The 17,680-nt window shown below is 33.9% G+C and overlaps 2 protein-coding genes and 1 long non-coding RNA gene across 4 annotated transcripts; 2 read left to right on the top strand and 1 right to left on the bottom strand.

The window, feature by feature from the left end:
• The first annotated feature begins 1,739 nt into the window (after positions 1–1,739).
• Positions 1,740–7,569, top strand: LOC105335778 (ubiquitin-conjugating enzyme E2 D2B). The gene is made up of 6 exons (XM_011439864.4): positions 1,740–1,957; positions 2,440–2,509; positions 5,398–5,429; positions 5,517–5,594; positions 5,719–5,824; positions 6,911–7,569. Exons 1-6 carry the CDS (start codon positions 1,934–1,936, stop codon positions 7,057–7,059), a joined length of 459 nt encoding a protein of 152 aa, XP_011438166.2. The 5' UTR covers positions 1,740–1,933; the 3' UTR covers positions 7,060–7,569.
• Positions 7,570–9,025: 1,456 nt separating this feature from the next.
• Positions 9,026–15,209, bottom strand: LOC105335780 (splicing factor U2AF 50 kDa subunit). Its single transcript, XM_011439865.4, has 12 exons — positions 15,080–15,209; positions 13,453–13,594; positions 13,203–13,309; positions 12,608–12,744; positions 12,372–12,488; positions 11,975–12,113; positions 11,584–11,663; positions 10,412–10,534; positions 10,132–10,218; positions 9,869–9,989; positions 9,529–9,632; positions 9,026–9,342 (listed from the first exon to the last, which is right to left on the bottom strand). The coding sequence occupies exons 1-12, from the start codon at positions 15,141–15,143 to the stop codon at positions 9,211–9,213; spliced, it is 1,353 nt and encodes a 450-aa protein (XP_011438167.1). The 5' UTR covers positions 15,144–15,209; the 3' UTR covers positions 9,026–9,210.
• Positions 15,210–15,218: 9 nt separating this feature from the next.
• On the top strand, positions 15,219–17,679 carry LOC117684190 (uncharacterized). Of its 2 annotated transcripts, XR_010707898.1 has the most exons (4): positions 15,225–15,335; positions 15,936–16,054; positions 17,151–17,257; positions 17,543–17,679. It is a non-coding gene; the product is annotated as an uncharacterized lncRNA (long non-coding RNA). The 2 variants fall into 2 exon arrangements; XR_004598052.2 differs by lacking the exon at positions 15,936–16,054 and having other exon boundaries at positions 15,219–15,335.
• The last annotated feature ends 1 nt before the right edge of the window (position 17,680 follows it).

Here is a 17,680-nt window from a genome sequence, read left to right as displayed (position 1 = left end):
TTATTTTCAGTTCAAATTTGTACATGGTCACAGAAAAGTGAGGGGGACCAACACTTTGTTAATTCAATTTTTTGTATGTCAATTTAAGAAAAAAGCCCCCCCCCCCGGCCCCCCTGATGTTACGTGCCTGCATTAAAATTAATTCACAACAGTATGCTGCTGACATATGAGAATACAATGTAGGTGAATAGTTTCCGTATTTACTGTACTACTGGCCTTGTATTTAAGACAAACGTTGCTTCGCTACCTTGCTCGACTGTAATATACATGTAACTGTTTTATGCATTCCATAAAAAATGTAGCTTGCTAAAACTACAAGACTAATCAATATAAACACATTTGTACATTAATTATCGTAATTATACATACTGCCACTTTACTAAAACCAATTCCTTCTTTGTCAAAGTTTGAAAATAGGCTAACATAACATGACAATAAAGCATTTGGCGGAGGACGGAACAAAACTCTCATATATGCCTAATATAAGTACAACATTTCTTGTACATGTAGTACGTTTACAGTAGTATTTAGTTCCTTAACTGTTAACATCAATCCAGTGACAAAGACGATCTTTCTCTTCCTTGATAGAATGTAAAAATAGGAGAGGAAAAATGCTTTTATAAATTATTTTTTTTCTCACATTTACCATTGATATTACTTATATAAGTAAGTGATTTATTTATTTATATATAGTACTTGTTTGTTCGACATGTAATCTGGCTATGCTGTAAATTTGATGATTAACAGTACAGTGTATATAATATTTTATTTAATTTTACCCCACCTGTAAATTTCTTCCATATTTCACATTTATCTGGATTCAATCAAGGGTACATGGAGATAAATAATAACATTAATTATTAATTTGTGTCGATGTAACGTTATTCATTATGTGTATTCTGGCTAGAAGTGTGAATTATTCATATCATTGCCATTCAAACTTTGAAGACGTGTTGAAATTCTGTATGTAGACCAAGGCACACAGCATGCCGAGCATGGCCAAAAAGGCCAATCAATATATATACCTTCATCTATAATGTTTATGTAAATGTATAGTAGCGTGGAATATAATAAGCTACGATAAGGCCGAGCATAGAATGATAATTATATGAAATTTTGGGCGGCTGGCGTAGTGAATAACTTCAATTTCAATCTTAATTTCCTTATTTTCATATAAATTTTTTATATGCTTCCAAAAAAGTGGGAGGGGGGGGGGGGCAACTCCATGATAATTAAAATTTTTATATGTAAATTTAAAAAAAATTGTTGCTGTGAGAAAAAATGGGGGGGGGGGGGGGGGGGCAGGTCCCGTCTGCACCCCCCCCCCCCTCCCGATGCCACGTGCCTGTATGCTATAATGCTATATAATATGTTATTTATGTCTCTGTTGAAATGGATGAATAAGCTATTTTAGAACATTATTTATCTTATCTTAAAAATTCAATAGAAAAAGCTTGATGGCTACTGGTACCCAAAATGCTGTCCATTATATGATACCCGCACCTGCTTTTTGGGTACACTGAGGACGTATGTTCTCGGGTACAAATTGCCCAGGGGGCGATACAAATATATATACGTGTAATTTAAAAAGAAAAGAATAATTTTTTTATTTTTATTTTTTAAGAGATTAATTTATCTTTTTATATCATACAAAGAATGATGTCATATATCTATATACCCGCTCATCACCAGCAACCAAGCATTAAGGATAACATTTCATTGTTGGGTTATTAGTAAAGTCCTTGTGGACAGGGTAAACATGGATTTTGTACAAATATAAAATGTCGCTCGACTGCATATTTTAAAACAACTGGTTTACAAGACAATCACCAAATGGTTTTTAGAATTATCCTGGTTATATGATACAGTCCAATAGCAGTGATCTGAGAGGAGATAATTAACTATAACAAATAAAGCCACTGTCACCATCATCATGGCTCTGAAATTAATTGCAAAGGTAACGTTATCTCTTATATTTATTTTTATTAAGGAATGAATTCAATATTTATTTGATTTATACGATATAAAATGGTTTGGGGCAGTTTACGCTTTATAAACCGCGAAGCGAAGCGGTTTATAAAAAAGCGTAAACTGTTTCAAACCATTTTATATTGTATAAAACAAATAAATATTGAATTCATTGCTTATAATTTAATTTTTTTAATCTTCATTGTAGATAAAAAAAGGTCATTTGACCTTCAAAATAATGTAAAAGTGTACAAAATTCAAACGTAACGTCAGGCGTATTGATAAGTTTTTGACGTTAGTCTTACTATGATGAAGGCAACATTCTTTATACGATATAAAATAATTTTTTAGCCAATCAGAAAGCGTGTTACAACCAGAATTAAATTATTTACAGATATTATATTTATATTTACTTTGTAACTCATATATTTTTTGTAAACATACGTAAAATAGTCTCACTCTTTGCTACAGCAATTGGAGAAGTTATACCAGGAGATTCCCGAGGAGTGTGGGTTCTCAGCAGGTCCTCTTGAGGATGATAGTAAGTGCTCGCTTCGTTTGAATCTGACATAAAATCTGGAAAAATATAGGCTATCGATGGAAAATGATTGGAATGATTTACTTAAAGCATTTAACCATTATAGTCAAGGATTATGAATTGAATGGCATCCCTTCTTGCTTTAAAGTTGCGTTGTGTGACAGCTGTGTTACAGTTAGTGTTACTGAATGTTTTGTAAAGTTGTATTAGCTCAGTGGCGTTTTGTGTAAAGTTAAAGTGAGCACAGCTCACCCACTGGTGCAAAGTGCTGGCAAGCACTGCAAGTTGTAAGTTAAATGCCTGGACAAAGAGAAATTTCCAACTATTGCTCCCTCTTACGTCGTACTAAATTTTCTGTTGTCAGAATCATTATCACCATTCCATGTAAATTGCACATGGCAATGTTCTTGTGAGAAATAGGTAAATATGTATTTAAGAATGTCACATAAGAATGTCACGCATTAAAAAGATGAAGAAAACATTCTGTTGATTCTAATATATGGTTTGCAACTACTCCTTTTAATCTATAATTTGCAAATTGTTCGAAGGGTTGTAACTTTGTGGAAATTGTTGAGTGATGTCTGCTCTTCTAACATGATGTCACAATGTCAAGACTGAGTAGGCAACTATTAGGGTCATGAATAAATAGATAGGTGGATCATGTTAAAAAAGTTGTGACAGTGTACAGAGTGAGTGTTAAGTAAATTTGTGTCAGTGTGAAAGTGTGTTAAGCAGTATTTGCCAAGGTCTGTTGGACCGTCGGACAAATCCGATAAAATTTCACAAAGTCCGATAAAATACCTATAAATCCAAGACCAAATGTCCAGAAAGGTTTTTAGTTATATTTTTTAGTATCGGTCATTGAAAGTCATATCCCGAAGATTATTTTGTAGCAAAAAAGCTTACAAAGATTAAGAAACCAGCAACCATGTTGGGCTAAAAGTATCATGAGGGGCCATTCCTGGTAAAAAAACAACTTTTAAAACGATCAAATAAATCAGGGAGTGAAAGCTCCAAACAATGGAAAAATACGAAGAGAACAGAAAGCCACCTCACCTTTTCTGTGTGTGTTTTTTAATACAGTATAATATTCTAATTTAATTTACCGGTAATGTAAATTTGGTCTGGTAAAAGTGTCACAGGTCTTGTAAATAATTTGACTGTGCCAGAGCAAATGTCTTGTAAAGATCTGAGGACCTTGGCGAACACTGGTTAAGTAAAATGGTGTCTGTGGGACAGTGTGTTAAGTAAAGTGGTGTTTGTGGGACAGTGTGGTAAGTAAAGTTGTGTTTGTGGGACAGTGTGTTAAGTAAAGTGGTGTTTGTGGGACAGTGTGGTAAGTAAAGTTGTGTTTGTGGGACAGTGTGTTAAGTAAAGTGGTGTTTGTGGGACAGTGTGGTAAGTAAAGTTGTGTTTGTGGGACAGTGTGTTAAGTAAAGTGGTGTTTGTGGGACAGTGTGGTAAGTAAAGTTGTGTTTGTGGGACAGTGTGTTAAGTAAAGTGGTGTTTGTGGGACAGTGTGGTAAGTAAAGTTGTGTTTGTGGGACAGTGTGTTAAGTAAAGTTATGTTTATGGGACAGTGTGTTAAGTAAAGTTGTGTTTATATTGTGACTGTGTGATAAGTAAAGTTGTGTTTGTGGGACAGTGTGTTAAGTAAAGTTGTGTTTGTGGGACAGTGTGTTAAGTAAAGTTGTGTTTGTGGGACAGTGTGTTAAGTAAAATGGTGTTAATGTGACAACTTGTTGTATAAAATTATTATAGCATGACAGCATGTTGTGTAAAATTGTGTTTTATGAAAGTTTATTGAGTTAAGTTATGTTAGCCTGTTTTGTAAAGTTGGTTAGCATGGCAGCATGTTGTATATATTTGTGTTCTGACAGCTTGATATTTAAAGCTGTGTTAGGCTGACAGCTAGTTGTGTGAAGCTCTGTTAGCAAAACAGTGTGCTGTGTAAAATTTGTGTGAGCAAGACAGCATGTTGTATGAGCATGACAGCCTGTTTCGTAAAGTTGTGTTAGCTTGACAGTGTGTTGTGTAAAGTCATGTAAGGGTGAAAATCTGTTGTGTTAAGTAGTGTTAGCATGTTGTGTAATGTAACATTAGCAGATAGTGTGTTGTTTAAAGTAGTGACAGCGCTTTGGCTTTTTATTTTATTAAAGTTGCGTTGGTGGAATGGCATGTTGTGTGGTAGGATTTTGTTTTCTCAATGGCAATTGGGCTCTTGCAATTGTACTCTCCTTACAACATTAGCTCTGAATGAAGTGGTAACCCTTTAGCTTGATCACAACTGTAGAGTTGTTTACCAAAGGTCCCAAGTTCAAACCCCAGCAGAGGCAAGATTAGTCATAACTATGCTACAACAGCAAGACCATGGGGTTGGATAGTAATGTGTCTAACGTAGCATTTACTGCTTTATTGTTCCTGTATATACATATAAACCATGGTTTACAAGAAATACAGTACCTTAATGTCTGTCATAAATATCAACATTCCTAAAGCTCTTTGGCCAATTTCCTCAAGATTGAGCAAATAAATATTTCTAAAAGAGTGAATGGACTGAAAAGCTGTCAATTACTGACACGTGGTAAATAAGATCATTGGAAACTTTATCAATAAATCACTAATGTTGTTTTATACAAAAAATACCACAAAATATTAAACATGCAAAAAGAACACTTTCACAAGATCAAACTTTTATCCTGATATAAAGTCAAGCTAGCAATCAACCAATTAAAAAGCAAATAAAGAGGGTCCAAGTTTAATTGAGTTTTTCCTTATCGAAATAAAAAAAAAATGTATCATTGGTAGTCTCTTGGGCAGTTTATCATTGATCAGATGCTTGATGCTTGCCTCTTCAGACTCACAACAGTGACTGTATTTATCTGTTTCAGTGCTACACTGGGAGGCCTCTATCCTTGGACCGGTGAGTCTTTGACGCTGTATATTCTCTGATTTTAATACAAGTATAGTACAGCAGGATAACTTTTTAACTTGTGTTGACTGTTGACAGGAGGATAGCCCCTATCATGGAGGGAGATTCTGGCTACGCATCGACTTCACTGCCGACTACCCATTCCGTCCTCCAAAGGTTCAGTGGCAGTTTCTATGATATCCTGTATTTCAGTGTTTGTTGACTCAATCTTGGAGTGCAGCTTTTGATCTGCATTGTACATGTGAAGGATAAATTTTTTAATTTCCATTTTATTTGACAGATAATTTTCCTAACAAAAGTGTTCCACCCCAATGTGGAGCCAGATGGTAAAATTTGCATTGATTTTTTACAAGATGAGTGGAAACCATCGTACACGATTGGATATCGTAAGTGTTGAATGGAGCTGTTCTTTAACTTACTTATGCACATTATAGACAATATCTGCAACCTTCATATGTAATTCACATACCTGTCCTGTACATGTATTAAAAAAATGCAGTCTTTTAGAAACAAAAAATCATATTTGTAGAACCAATTTAACAAGGCCTTGGACTTTCAAATTCAGTAGGACTTAACTTTTGTTGCGTCAAAACAAGTTAAAAATGACGCTGGTTTGAAGTGAAATATGCACCGTTTGCGCAGCTCAAAAGCCAGACAAATCTTGTTGATTTCAAAGAGCAATGGCTGAGTGGACTTCAATGAAATAGACACGCCTACGCCACATTGCTGTTTGACACAACTACCCAAAGTCCAAGCTCTTGTTAAAACTGTTCTAATTTGTTTAGTTTGTTTGAATCATGATCCCCAGACCTCTATTTGGGAAGGGGTCAAGAAGGGTCCAAAGTATCCTTTGAAGTTTTCTTCCAAAAAACGCAATACTGTGGAATCATTAAAATTCATGGTGGCTCAATTATCGTGGTATTCGTGGGTATCCCTCCCCCACGAATTTACAACCTCAACGAAAGCAAATTTAGAAAGAGTTATCTTTGTTACTGAAACTGAAAACCGACGCATCCATGAAATTACATCCCCATGAATAAGCAAAAAACCAACAATCCACGAAAATTGGCCCCCAAGGATTTAAATGACTCCAGAGTACTGTACTATAATTTAAATGTTACATAGCAAACATCCTAATGTAGATAAGATTCAGTTTGATCGTGATTTTTGGGCCAATCAAAGGGCTTATTGAAAGATACAAAGTTCTTCATAACAATTTGAAAAAATTCTGAACAAAATCTTTATATAAAGCAGCACATATGCTGAAATATGAAAACAGGTACATTGTAAGCTAATTTATATGGTAAAAAATTCAAACTTCCAAGGGCCAAAATATTTCAACAGTTGCAATTCAGTTTTTTTTTCACATCAGAAAATATAAAGGTGGATGAAAACACTTATCAATAAGTGTAAATTTGGTGGGTGTTGTGGATTGTTAACATTCCTAATTGGACTGTAAATTGTAATTTCAGTTTTAATGGCTATTTGTTCATTGCTGCTGCATCCTCACCCAGACAACCCAGCTCACCAAGAGGCGGCCAATATGTACCTCAGTGACCCAGAAAAATTCAAGCAGACCGCGGAGGAATGGACAAAGCTTCATGCTCCACTGGACGTCTGACACCAGTTTCCTTATATCCACTTAATTAATCAGATGGCTGTAACCAATCACTTCTCTCAAGACATCTTTTTTGGATGCTTTTGCAGTGATGACCTGATATCTTGCTTACTACAGTGCACACTCAAAACAAAACTACATAAAAACATATCCCAAGCCAGTCATGTACTTACATTCTAATGAAAGTTATCTTTGTACAAACTTCTGAAAAAAGTTCTTGTTCATAAATCTTTAGATACATTCCAAAAGCAGGAATTTTATGTTGCAAATGAACTATCACACTGATAACTGATTATTTGCTTTTACAAAATATTTCCAATAGGTTAATTGTGATTCAAATAATGGTAAGCTTAACTTAATAAGATCCTAGGCTTCTTAATATTATTTAATTTTTTTATTTTGAGACATTCAGGTACTTGTACATGTATCTTATTTGCTCTCTTGCACTGTTTGTATGAATCAAGTTTTAATTTTGACCTTCATTTTAATACTTATTTTTGTTTGACATATGTTAAAGCATTGCCATAATGATATTGCAAACTGCTACTTGTGTGTGATATTGTTGCATGATATCATTTTTTTATACACAATGCTGTATTAAATTTATTTAAGAAATAAAGAACGAGTTTTCGTGAATGTTGCAGGAATAACCTCCGAGAGAAATGTTGTTTAGAAATATAAAAGCCGACGCGTGGTATATTGGAGAATAATGTTAGCGGCATCTCTTTGATCTTGGCAATAACTGTAGTAGAATTAATGATAAACATGATTTAAACAAAATATATTTGTTCTTTGTTCAATAATTGCAGAGAATCGGAGTGCATTTTTCTTTCAGATATAACATCATTACTTCATGGTATTACCTTTAAATGAACATTTTCATTGTTTACCACAAGAGCTAGTTGCCTACAATGCTAAGCTTGGCTTTCAATTTGAAATTTTGCAAGCATTTTAAAAATAAGCATCAGGTTGTTAAAGCCCCATGTCCATTATTAAAGCCCAAGTCCACTGATTAATTAATGCATAAAGTGCAAAACACATACGCACGTCTCAATAATGTGCACCATGGCCCTGTAAATTATTCATGTTTAATTAAGCTAACTACCTGTAGAACATAGTTGGGTATAGTCCATTAATTGAATAAATTTCCATAGGTGGTAATGTTAATATTAGGATAAATAGCTTCAGCTCTAATTTTCGTTCAGCAATGAGGAACCCATTGAATGAAAGCTCATCAAATTGTGTCTCTCGTTAAAATTTCATGGTGTGAAGTCAAGATTCGTTTTCTGGCAAAATATGTTTATTGAAAAATTCTAAAAATGAAAGAAAAAGTAGGGAAGTTCACAGTTTTTGAAAGGGTTTACAAACAATTTCAATTCTTTCATTTAAATGATACATGTAATTCAATGTTGGTAACTGCTTTAAAAATTGCAAATCCTCTTTTCTGATATGTGTCAAGCATTCTGATTTAAAATATCTCAAAATATGCATATACTACTTTCTTTTACCAATTCTAAAAATAGGGGGATATATCCAGTTATTTCTAAGTCATCTATCTTACTGTGGCCAATCTAATGGTTTTAAGATTCAAATAAATAAACAAGCATTGATATAGTATGAAGTCATGCTTCATTTTACCTGCTTGTTTTAAATGCTGAAGATCTGGCCAGGTAAACTGATAATTTCACTATGCTGAACTGATGGTCTTCTGTGAATGGTTTAACTATTTACAAGTATTATATTATAGGATCAATCCTCATTAGTGGAACAAAGTTCAAGTCCAGTGTATTTTAATTTGTATGAAGACATCAGTAAATATTATTCATACCTGGCTACTTTTCTGATTTTTCCCATTTTAATCTACCTGGTACACTTTGTATGTTAATAGTAAATCATAAAACTCGCTGTAAATAATCTGTTCTAATAAAACACGTTTACAAATATAAATTAACAATCACCAGACAAGATATACAGATAAACAATTTATTTCCAAATTCTACCACACAACACAATCTCTATTGTGAAGCAAAATTATTCTGAGGTTGATAAAAAAGTAATGATTGAAATAAAAATGAGTCAATTCATGATGTTTGTTGAAGTGTGTGTCGACATGTTGGTCTCTTGTTGTGTTCAATTCCCATGGCATGTTTGTAATTAAAACTCTCTTCGATGGTACTTGTCAGGGTCGTAGTATGAGGTCACCACCACACGATTCGAGAACTTCCTCCCTGTCAGTGCCTGCTGAGCTTTCTGACAATCGATTATTGAATTAAACTCAACGAAAATCTGTGGAATAAAATAATATGTGTCAAGAAGCTGTTTTTTAGGATAAATACCTATTGCATACATCTTTGAGTCCACAAAAAATGCAATTTTAATAAACAAATTAGCACAAATGAAAATAATGAATGCTAGTTAATGGTAGGGAAACCCGTAAACAGTATTTATCAGATGTATTTTTGTTGACTTTACCTTCCCACATCCTGGAACATCTACACCCTTTATAGGTCTCGGGATTTCAATACTACGCACAACTCCATATTTAGAACATTCTTCTTTAACATCTTCCAAGATATCTGTTCAAGAAAAATATGATAAAGTATTATAACAAATTTCAGTTTAATATATGCAGGGGTGTTTTAAAGAAAATATTTCAGAAAGAACTAAAAGTACAAGATATTGAATCCCTTAATATGCTTCTACAGAGCTCTGTCACAATTGATATTGACTTATATTAATAAAGTCTCTGGGTAATTATAGTGTTTAGCGCATTGGTCTCCCTGTCACTGGTTTGCGACCTTGACCCATTTACCTTCATACTCCTCCTCGTCCTCTAGCTCCTCTGGGACAATCATGTTCATCAGACACAGAACCTCTGTGGGAGGACCTGCTCCCTGGTTCAGGTTCAAACCAGGGATCTGGAGCTGAACCGGCTAAAATTGTAAAAGTAGGTAATGTGAATAAAATACAGGACTCTTTCTTGCAACTAATATAATTTAAAATTTAAGTTCTAAACAAGAACAAATACATATATATAAATAAAATCAATTTTGACATGACTAATACGCAACTTACCACTTGTGAGTTCTTTGCTCCTAAACTGGCCCTTTGTACAATCAACTTTTTGTCTCCTAACTGCATTCCATTTAATCCTGCACATCCCTGTTCAAACACAGTGCCATGTCAGAACAACACATTTCGGATTTCTACCCAATAACTACTTCACCACATCATAATTAGATTGTGCAGTAAATACACATGCCATATTTTGATTTTTCTAGAATAAGAAATACAGGTATTTTACACACCTTACATATTGAAACACTACAATACCTAGTTGTGTAAAAAGACAAACCTGGTCAGTGACATTTGGGTCAACATATTCACAGAAAGCATAACCTTTGGATAAGCCAGTGGCACTGTCCTTCACCAAGTTAAAGGCCTTCAACGGTCCAAATGATGTCAACAGTTCCTTCACCTACAACAAAAACGCTTTCTCTCAGAAAATAGTAACAATAAAGATACTTTCAATCTCAAGTTTGTAAATTTATTTTGAGTCATGTTTGCTATTATTTCTCAGATTATCATTTACAAGTTAAACTTACCTATTTGCACACATCTGGGGATTAGACTATACAAAACATTCCTCACAAATAAAATTGTCACAATGAGCAAAACCCCGAAATCAATACGACTGTTAAGTTACAAATTCAATGTTAACAATTTAAAACACTTATTGGTATTTTTTTATCTTAGTTCATAAGACATGTTTTATTCAGTGAGGAATCTTTGTTTGTTCTTGCTCTTGTATATTTTGACAGGCTGCATATAACAGTCTCTTGTTTTCGTTTACCTCCATATCTGATTACTAGGGGATCCTAACTTTATTTACACACGATTTCCGCCCTGAATCATATACAAACCAAGCAGTCTCACCCACAAAAACGAAGACTTGCCTTTTGTTGCTGATGTGCTTAATTAACCATGGGAGGAGCAACCTCTTCCCCTAGGCTAGGGAACAAAGAGGGGAAGAAAAATAAAACGCTATCAGTCATATCATACATGTACATGTTAACAACTGTCAGAAATTTCTAGCTTACAGATCTGTTTTGAAAATCTACGTTTTACAAATTTAGAATGCATTAACATAAACCATTACAAAAAAAATGCCAAAGAAAATAATTTAATTACCAAAGCTGAAAAAGAATTCCTGCAAGAAATTCCTGAAAAGAAATTTTTGACTGCTTCAAAGGGACTGAAAAAGAAAACTTTACCCTCTTCCCACCCAAAATTTTACCCCAGGGATTCTAAATCATTTCTGAAAAATTTAGCTTTTTGAAAGGATGATAACTTGCTGAAAAAATAGACGGGAATTTTCTGACAGCACGGCAGCCTTTGTAGAGAGTCCAGTCCGCTGGGACCAAACACAGGTCACCTATGAAAAATTCAAAACGGTGACCTACAAACATTACCTGTAAACAGACACAAGAGCTTTCTAGGGATTGTTTTCTATATTTGTCTTTATACCTGATCCTCATTGAGATAGTTAGGCAGTCCTCCAATAAAAATTTTGTGTGGCGAGTCTTGTACCACTGTGGATACCACCCCTGTAATGCAAAATATATCTCTGTTAAGATTACTTTTAAAACTAGGATTTTTTAAAAAAGTTTCTGATAAAATAATGAAAGAATGTATAAGCATTTCCCCAGTTCTGAGCTGGATGTAATATGATCAGCTCCGATTCCCTACTGTTTGAATTGACTGGAAATTTATCTCCAAGTAACAAAACCAATCATCATTCCTTTAAATTTATCTGTATCTAAACCAGTTTCATAATTCCTATAAATTCAACTGTAAATATCTGAACCTATAAATTTATCTTTAAGTATCTGAACCAGCATCATCATTCTGATCCTACCTGGAACATTGACTGAGGGAGTCTCGGCCATTCCCGGCAGAGGCTGGTAATCCCGAGGTCTCCTTATTTTGAGGGACTGGCCTTGAAAGTTGATTCCATCAAAAGCCATGGCTTGTGTCGTCTCATCAACAGAACGGAACTGAGCGGAAAAAAAACAAGTTTATTGGGTTTTTTCCTAGCATCTAACTACAGATAGAGAATACAACAATACTATGTTCTTGACACTTTTTGAGCATCGTTTTTAAAGACATGTTTATTTAACTTTGAGTACACATATCCTGATTTTGATGTTTGAAATTAAAACACATTGTAGATTTAAGCAATAAACTGATACTGGCTACTTCACTGCCAACAGCATGTGAGCAATCTTCTTTTATGTTTAAGTCATAAAAATCACCTCAAGGAAGGCAAAGTTTTTGTCTAGATTGATCTGTACAGCAATGACAGGACTTCCCTCTGCCTGAGCTAACCCTGTCATTTTCATCTGATGATTGAAAAAATCCATCATGGCTTCCTATAAAGAAATAATAACAAACCTTGAAAATTGAAATTAAAAAAAAAAACACTTCTGGGTGCTATGAAATAATAATACAAAATCATGTTTAATGTCAATGTAAAAACCTAACAAATTACCTCAGTAACTCCAAATGGAATGTTGCCCACGTACAATCGCCTGGCCTGTCTACTGATGGCACTGCCAGCGAAGGGAACAGTGGTGTTGGTCAGGGCAACATTAGGCACCGATATAGCCTGGGGAATTTGACCAGCACCTGCAGCATATAAATATATGTTGTAAAGTATCAATAATTCAGAGATTGGGTGTGAATTACAAAACACAACTAGAACACACAAATACTATTCTTATGCAATCTTATAAGTTATAATAATTAAATATAACAGGCCAATGGGCCACATGTCCATCGCTTACCTGACCAACAACAGCCAAAATAAAATCAGCTTTATACAAAATATCTGGACAAAGTGTAGTAGAATAGATCCTGTATATGAAGATTTTTTTCTCCAGATATTCTTAAGTTAAACATTGAGCCTCTTTGTAACAGGATGATTTCATGGTCATGTCACATATTGAGAATTGCAATTTAAAACACTTCTTTATGTATTAGAGTAATTAATAATGTTGTATCAGAGTGTACACACAACCTCTTTTCCATGTTTTTTTTTTAGGACAGAAACTTAAAATTAACGATATTGAAATCTATGTACTCACTCTGCATAGCTTTATACTGCATTGGAGAGATGTGTTCAAACCCTGCAGGAGGAACATCCCAGTACTTGTAAGGCTTCTTCCTCTTCCTTCCACGTTCTCGAGAGCGACTGTTGTAAAAAAATTATATACATACTCTATTATTTTAAGCTAAATTTCTAAACTGCAATTCCAAAGAATAATAAGTCTTCAAACTTTGTTTGAGATTCTTATGTCTTTATTGGCATAGATTTATGGTTGGCTTTGTCGTTACCTTCTTGATCTCCGTTTCCTTTCTTTTTCCTTTGATTTAGATCTTTTCTTCTCTCGACTGCGTGACCTACGTCCCCTGGAGCGTGACCTTGAGCGTTTCCTTCCACCACCGCCACCGCCACCGCCTTTGTCTTTTTCAATTTCTATTAAAGGTATTTGTGGCATATTTTTAGTGAATAACATTAGCAAGATCTGATTATTTGCTTTATTACTTCATATATAGATAGGACTTTTTACGTGAATTACACTGTCCAAGTCATGTTTGTTATATGAGAAATAAAATAATTTATTTTATTTTTTTACATGCTGTAAAAAATACAAATGATTCAAATAATCCCGGCTTAAATGGGTTATGTGACATCAATCTTGGTATAAAGTTATCAACAGCAATAGTGACGACAAGAAAGAGGGGTAGACCGTTAAGATCGACCGATTTGGCAAGGAACGAAAAAAGAGAGACAAGCTGTGAAGGATAGCAACAAAGGGAAGATTGTCATCAGCGACCATGTAGATTGATGGAATAGAAATTAAAGCCAAATTAAACTTAAGTGTCCATCATGAAGTTGTAGGGGTTTTGCTAGTCATATTCATGTTCCATGTGTTCAATGTCTTAACTTTATTAGTTATAAACCACAAATGGATTTTCGTCTGGTTCAAACTATACCAAAATTATAACCTGGTAATTTGTTATTAAGGTGCTAATTTAAGTTGTAATGTCTGAATCACTAACAGAAAAAGGTGACTTCTAGTATTTTTCAATGTATGTAAATTATGAGATCCACTATCTAAATTTAGTTAAATTTACTATTTTAAGTGCTTTTTTAACTACAAATTGTTCCAGGTTAAATAATGGAAACGTCATGGCCAAAGTTCTGATCTAAATGCAAGGCAGGGCATTATAATGCAGAAGCTCAGTAAGACTCAGAATTATTCTCATTTGAGAAGTGGACTTGGAAAACCTTCATCCACTTCTCTTCTCAAGCCCTCTCTTCTCAAGCCCTCATATTTTGATTTTCGAAAACTTGTAAATGTCAAAACCCAAGACGGTCTACACAAGCCTTCACCCAACGACCCATGTTTTGACTCTAGTTTTCCTGAATTTTCATAACGACTTATCATTTCTACATTTCAAGAATAAATGCATGCATATTAAATTAACACTGTACTTCTTCACTCCAGGTGTGAGCATAGAAAATTTAAATTGAGAGAAACGTTTTTGCTGAACTATAATATGCCCATTTATCCCGTCCTATAAATTACAAAAATTAGCAGTCAAGCTGGTCATGTTGCTATAAATGATGTCTCTGAGTCGGGAGACAGAACTTATTTTACCCAAGGTCTTCTCAATAATCGTTACAGCAGCATGCTGAAGAAACGAATCAAAGCAATACCGTGCATTTATGCCACAGTATGTTCTTGGCCAAACGATCAAACCGTTCACAAATTAGAAATAATGTTCTTAATCACAGAGTGCAAGACAATTTTTAACTAGCGGTATACTTAATACTTAATGGAAGTTGACCTAACGCACACTTTGAAAACAGATCGAGACACCACATGAAATGCAACACAGTTGGTTTTCTACAAACATTAATGATATGTCTTTACATTGTATTTATCAAACATACCAGATCGATTTTCGGCGAGTTGACGCTCAAAATCTTGGAAATCGTTGTCGCTCATCATGGCCATTTTTCTTTCTTCTACAAAAATAAAATGGCGTCACTAAAATACCGGAAGTTTAAAATATTGCCTACGTATTTTTCCGGAAAACTAAGAAATAAATCATATTTCATAAAATCAGATCATAATCAAATATCTGTGTTATTGTTCATTGTGCATGTGAAAGTGTATGTTCATCCCAGGGTAGATGAAACAATACAGGTATGTATATCGTGGAATACCTTTGGACAAAAGCAAATTCATAACATATATATTAGTAATTTGTTAATTATAACAAATTAATTATTATCTTTGATGTATAATATCAAATTATTATCAATTTGATATAACAAGTTTTTATAAAAAATCTTCAATATTTTATATCAAATTAATAATTTGTTAAAATATATCATTTGATGATGTTACTTACAAGAAAAGCAATCAAGCATATAGCCATTCTGTCATGCGTGTTCCGGCCAAAGCGAAAACTTTATAGAGATCCCTTTTCAACCAAATTAATTTTTATTTTGCTCCTTATATTTTATTTGAAGTTTAATGGTTGAACTAAGATGAAGGCCCTTGGTCATGTCCTACGCTTCCAGTTCACTAATGATCTGAAGATTCAATTCTCAAACTTTGTATTTTCTTGTTCTTATACATATGTGACAAGTTTCACAGAAGATAAGGTTCTGCATGGTGCTTGTCATGTCTTAGCCTGATTATTTTGATACATGAGATTTCTAGACCTATATAAATCCAATTTTCTTATTCATAATGAACTTTTTTTTCTTTCTTTTTTTTTTTTTTTTTTTTTTATAAAAGCCGTCCAAATTGTTCCCCAACATTTTGTTTGACAGTGAAAATCATCTTAACAAAGACTTGAATCTGTGGTGGGCAATGTGGCCCATGGGACATACCGTTATTGATTTGAAAGATATTCCGTAAGTTTTCTGATCCATCAATTATTCATAATTTGTAACATATCATTAATTTTTCTACAATAAATTACTGATTTGTTTTTTTCCATTGGACTGTGACAAATAGATGGAACACAGACCCACTCTAAAATATAAAATGAAGTTCGAAAATGTGATCTTTTTTGAAGATTTTGGTATGCATGTACACCGGTTAAAATCAATATCTCAAGAATTGAGCCCATATAAGAGTTACAAATCGATGCTATGTTAAATATACATTGTATGCCAGAAAGATTCCTCTCTAACTAAGAATAATTAGATTTGTTGATATTTTTTGGTTTTCAGGTATTTTATACGTCCTAATGTAGGCATTTTACACGCCTTATTCCCACGTCTGTTTTTATAAGACAAATCAATAAAAGATACTGCTTCAGCCATAGTGTGCCTCTATATCTCATTTGGTTCCTGCCAAAATACTTTTGCACATGTGCTACAGATGTTATACATCATTTAATTTAATTTAAACAATATTTTATTATACGATATATATATCACATAAACGGATGGGATACATCATTTGACGCGCAACATGCCAGATCTGTATAAAAATATCAATGCAAAATTCGTGTTTCTCATTTAAAAAAGTTTATTCATTAAGCATATTAATAGGCAAGTTGAAATTTAATGACACAAGCTTTAAAATTTAAAAAAAAAAATTAAAAAAAGCAATTTCAGACCCAAGTAATCAACCTTTTTCTGTACAGCCTAACAAGGAGAAATTAAAAATTATCGGCCTTGATAGACTGTACATAAAGACGTTGTACTAGTACATATGGGTATCGTTCTGGTCCCCTCAAATCTATTTTTTTGTGATCCCACTCTAACCGCGGGGATCATGATTTAAAAACTTCTGAGGATGCTTTGACACAAGTTTCAGTTTTACTGACCAATTTTTTTATTGATAAAATGCCATCAAATTTTCAATCATTCTTAATTACCTTCACTTGAAAAAAAGGGTTTTAGAAAACTTGAATACCCTTACTTAGGGATGATTTGTGCCAAGTTTTATTAGTATTAGCCCAGTTTTTCTGAAGAAGTCAAAAATGTGAAAATTTTGCAGACGAACGGACAGTCTGATGGATGCCAGACAAAAGCTCACTAAAGATTACAAGAGGTGTGAAACACATATGCACCCTCCTTTGGAGACTTCTGCAAAGAAAATGAACGGTAACTGCAAATAATTGTAATTTTTCTAAGTCCAAGGGGCATAGCTCTACCAACAATTGCTTGATCTTACCAAAAAATCGAACTAGACCTAAATACATATATCTTTATGATAAATCTGTATACCAAATTCTTTCCAGTATATGTAACCTCTGCGGCGAAAATACACGGAAACTGTAAATAATAGGAATGTTTCTAAGTCCAATGGGCATAGCTCTGTCAACAATTGCTCAATGTACCTAAAATCAAACTTGGCCTATAGATATTACTGTGATAAATCTATTTCAGTATGTGCAACCTCTCCAAAGAAAATGAATTGAAACTGTTCGGGACCAACCGACAGAGAGATGAACAGAAGCAAAGCAATATGCCCTCCCTTCTTTGAAGATGGGCAAAACCAAGTCATGTAAAATAATAAATCATCAT

The sequence above is a fragment of the Magallana gigas genome, chromosome 7, assembly GCF_963853765.1.
Source record: "Magallana gigas chromosome 7, xbMagGiga1.1, whole genome shotgun sequence".
Lineage (NCBI taxonomy): Eukaryota > Metazoa > Mollusca > Bivalvia > Ostreida > Ostreidae > Magallana > Magallana gigas.
This window is presented reverse-complemented; position numbering and strand designations above follow the sequence as displayed.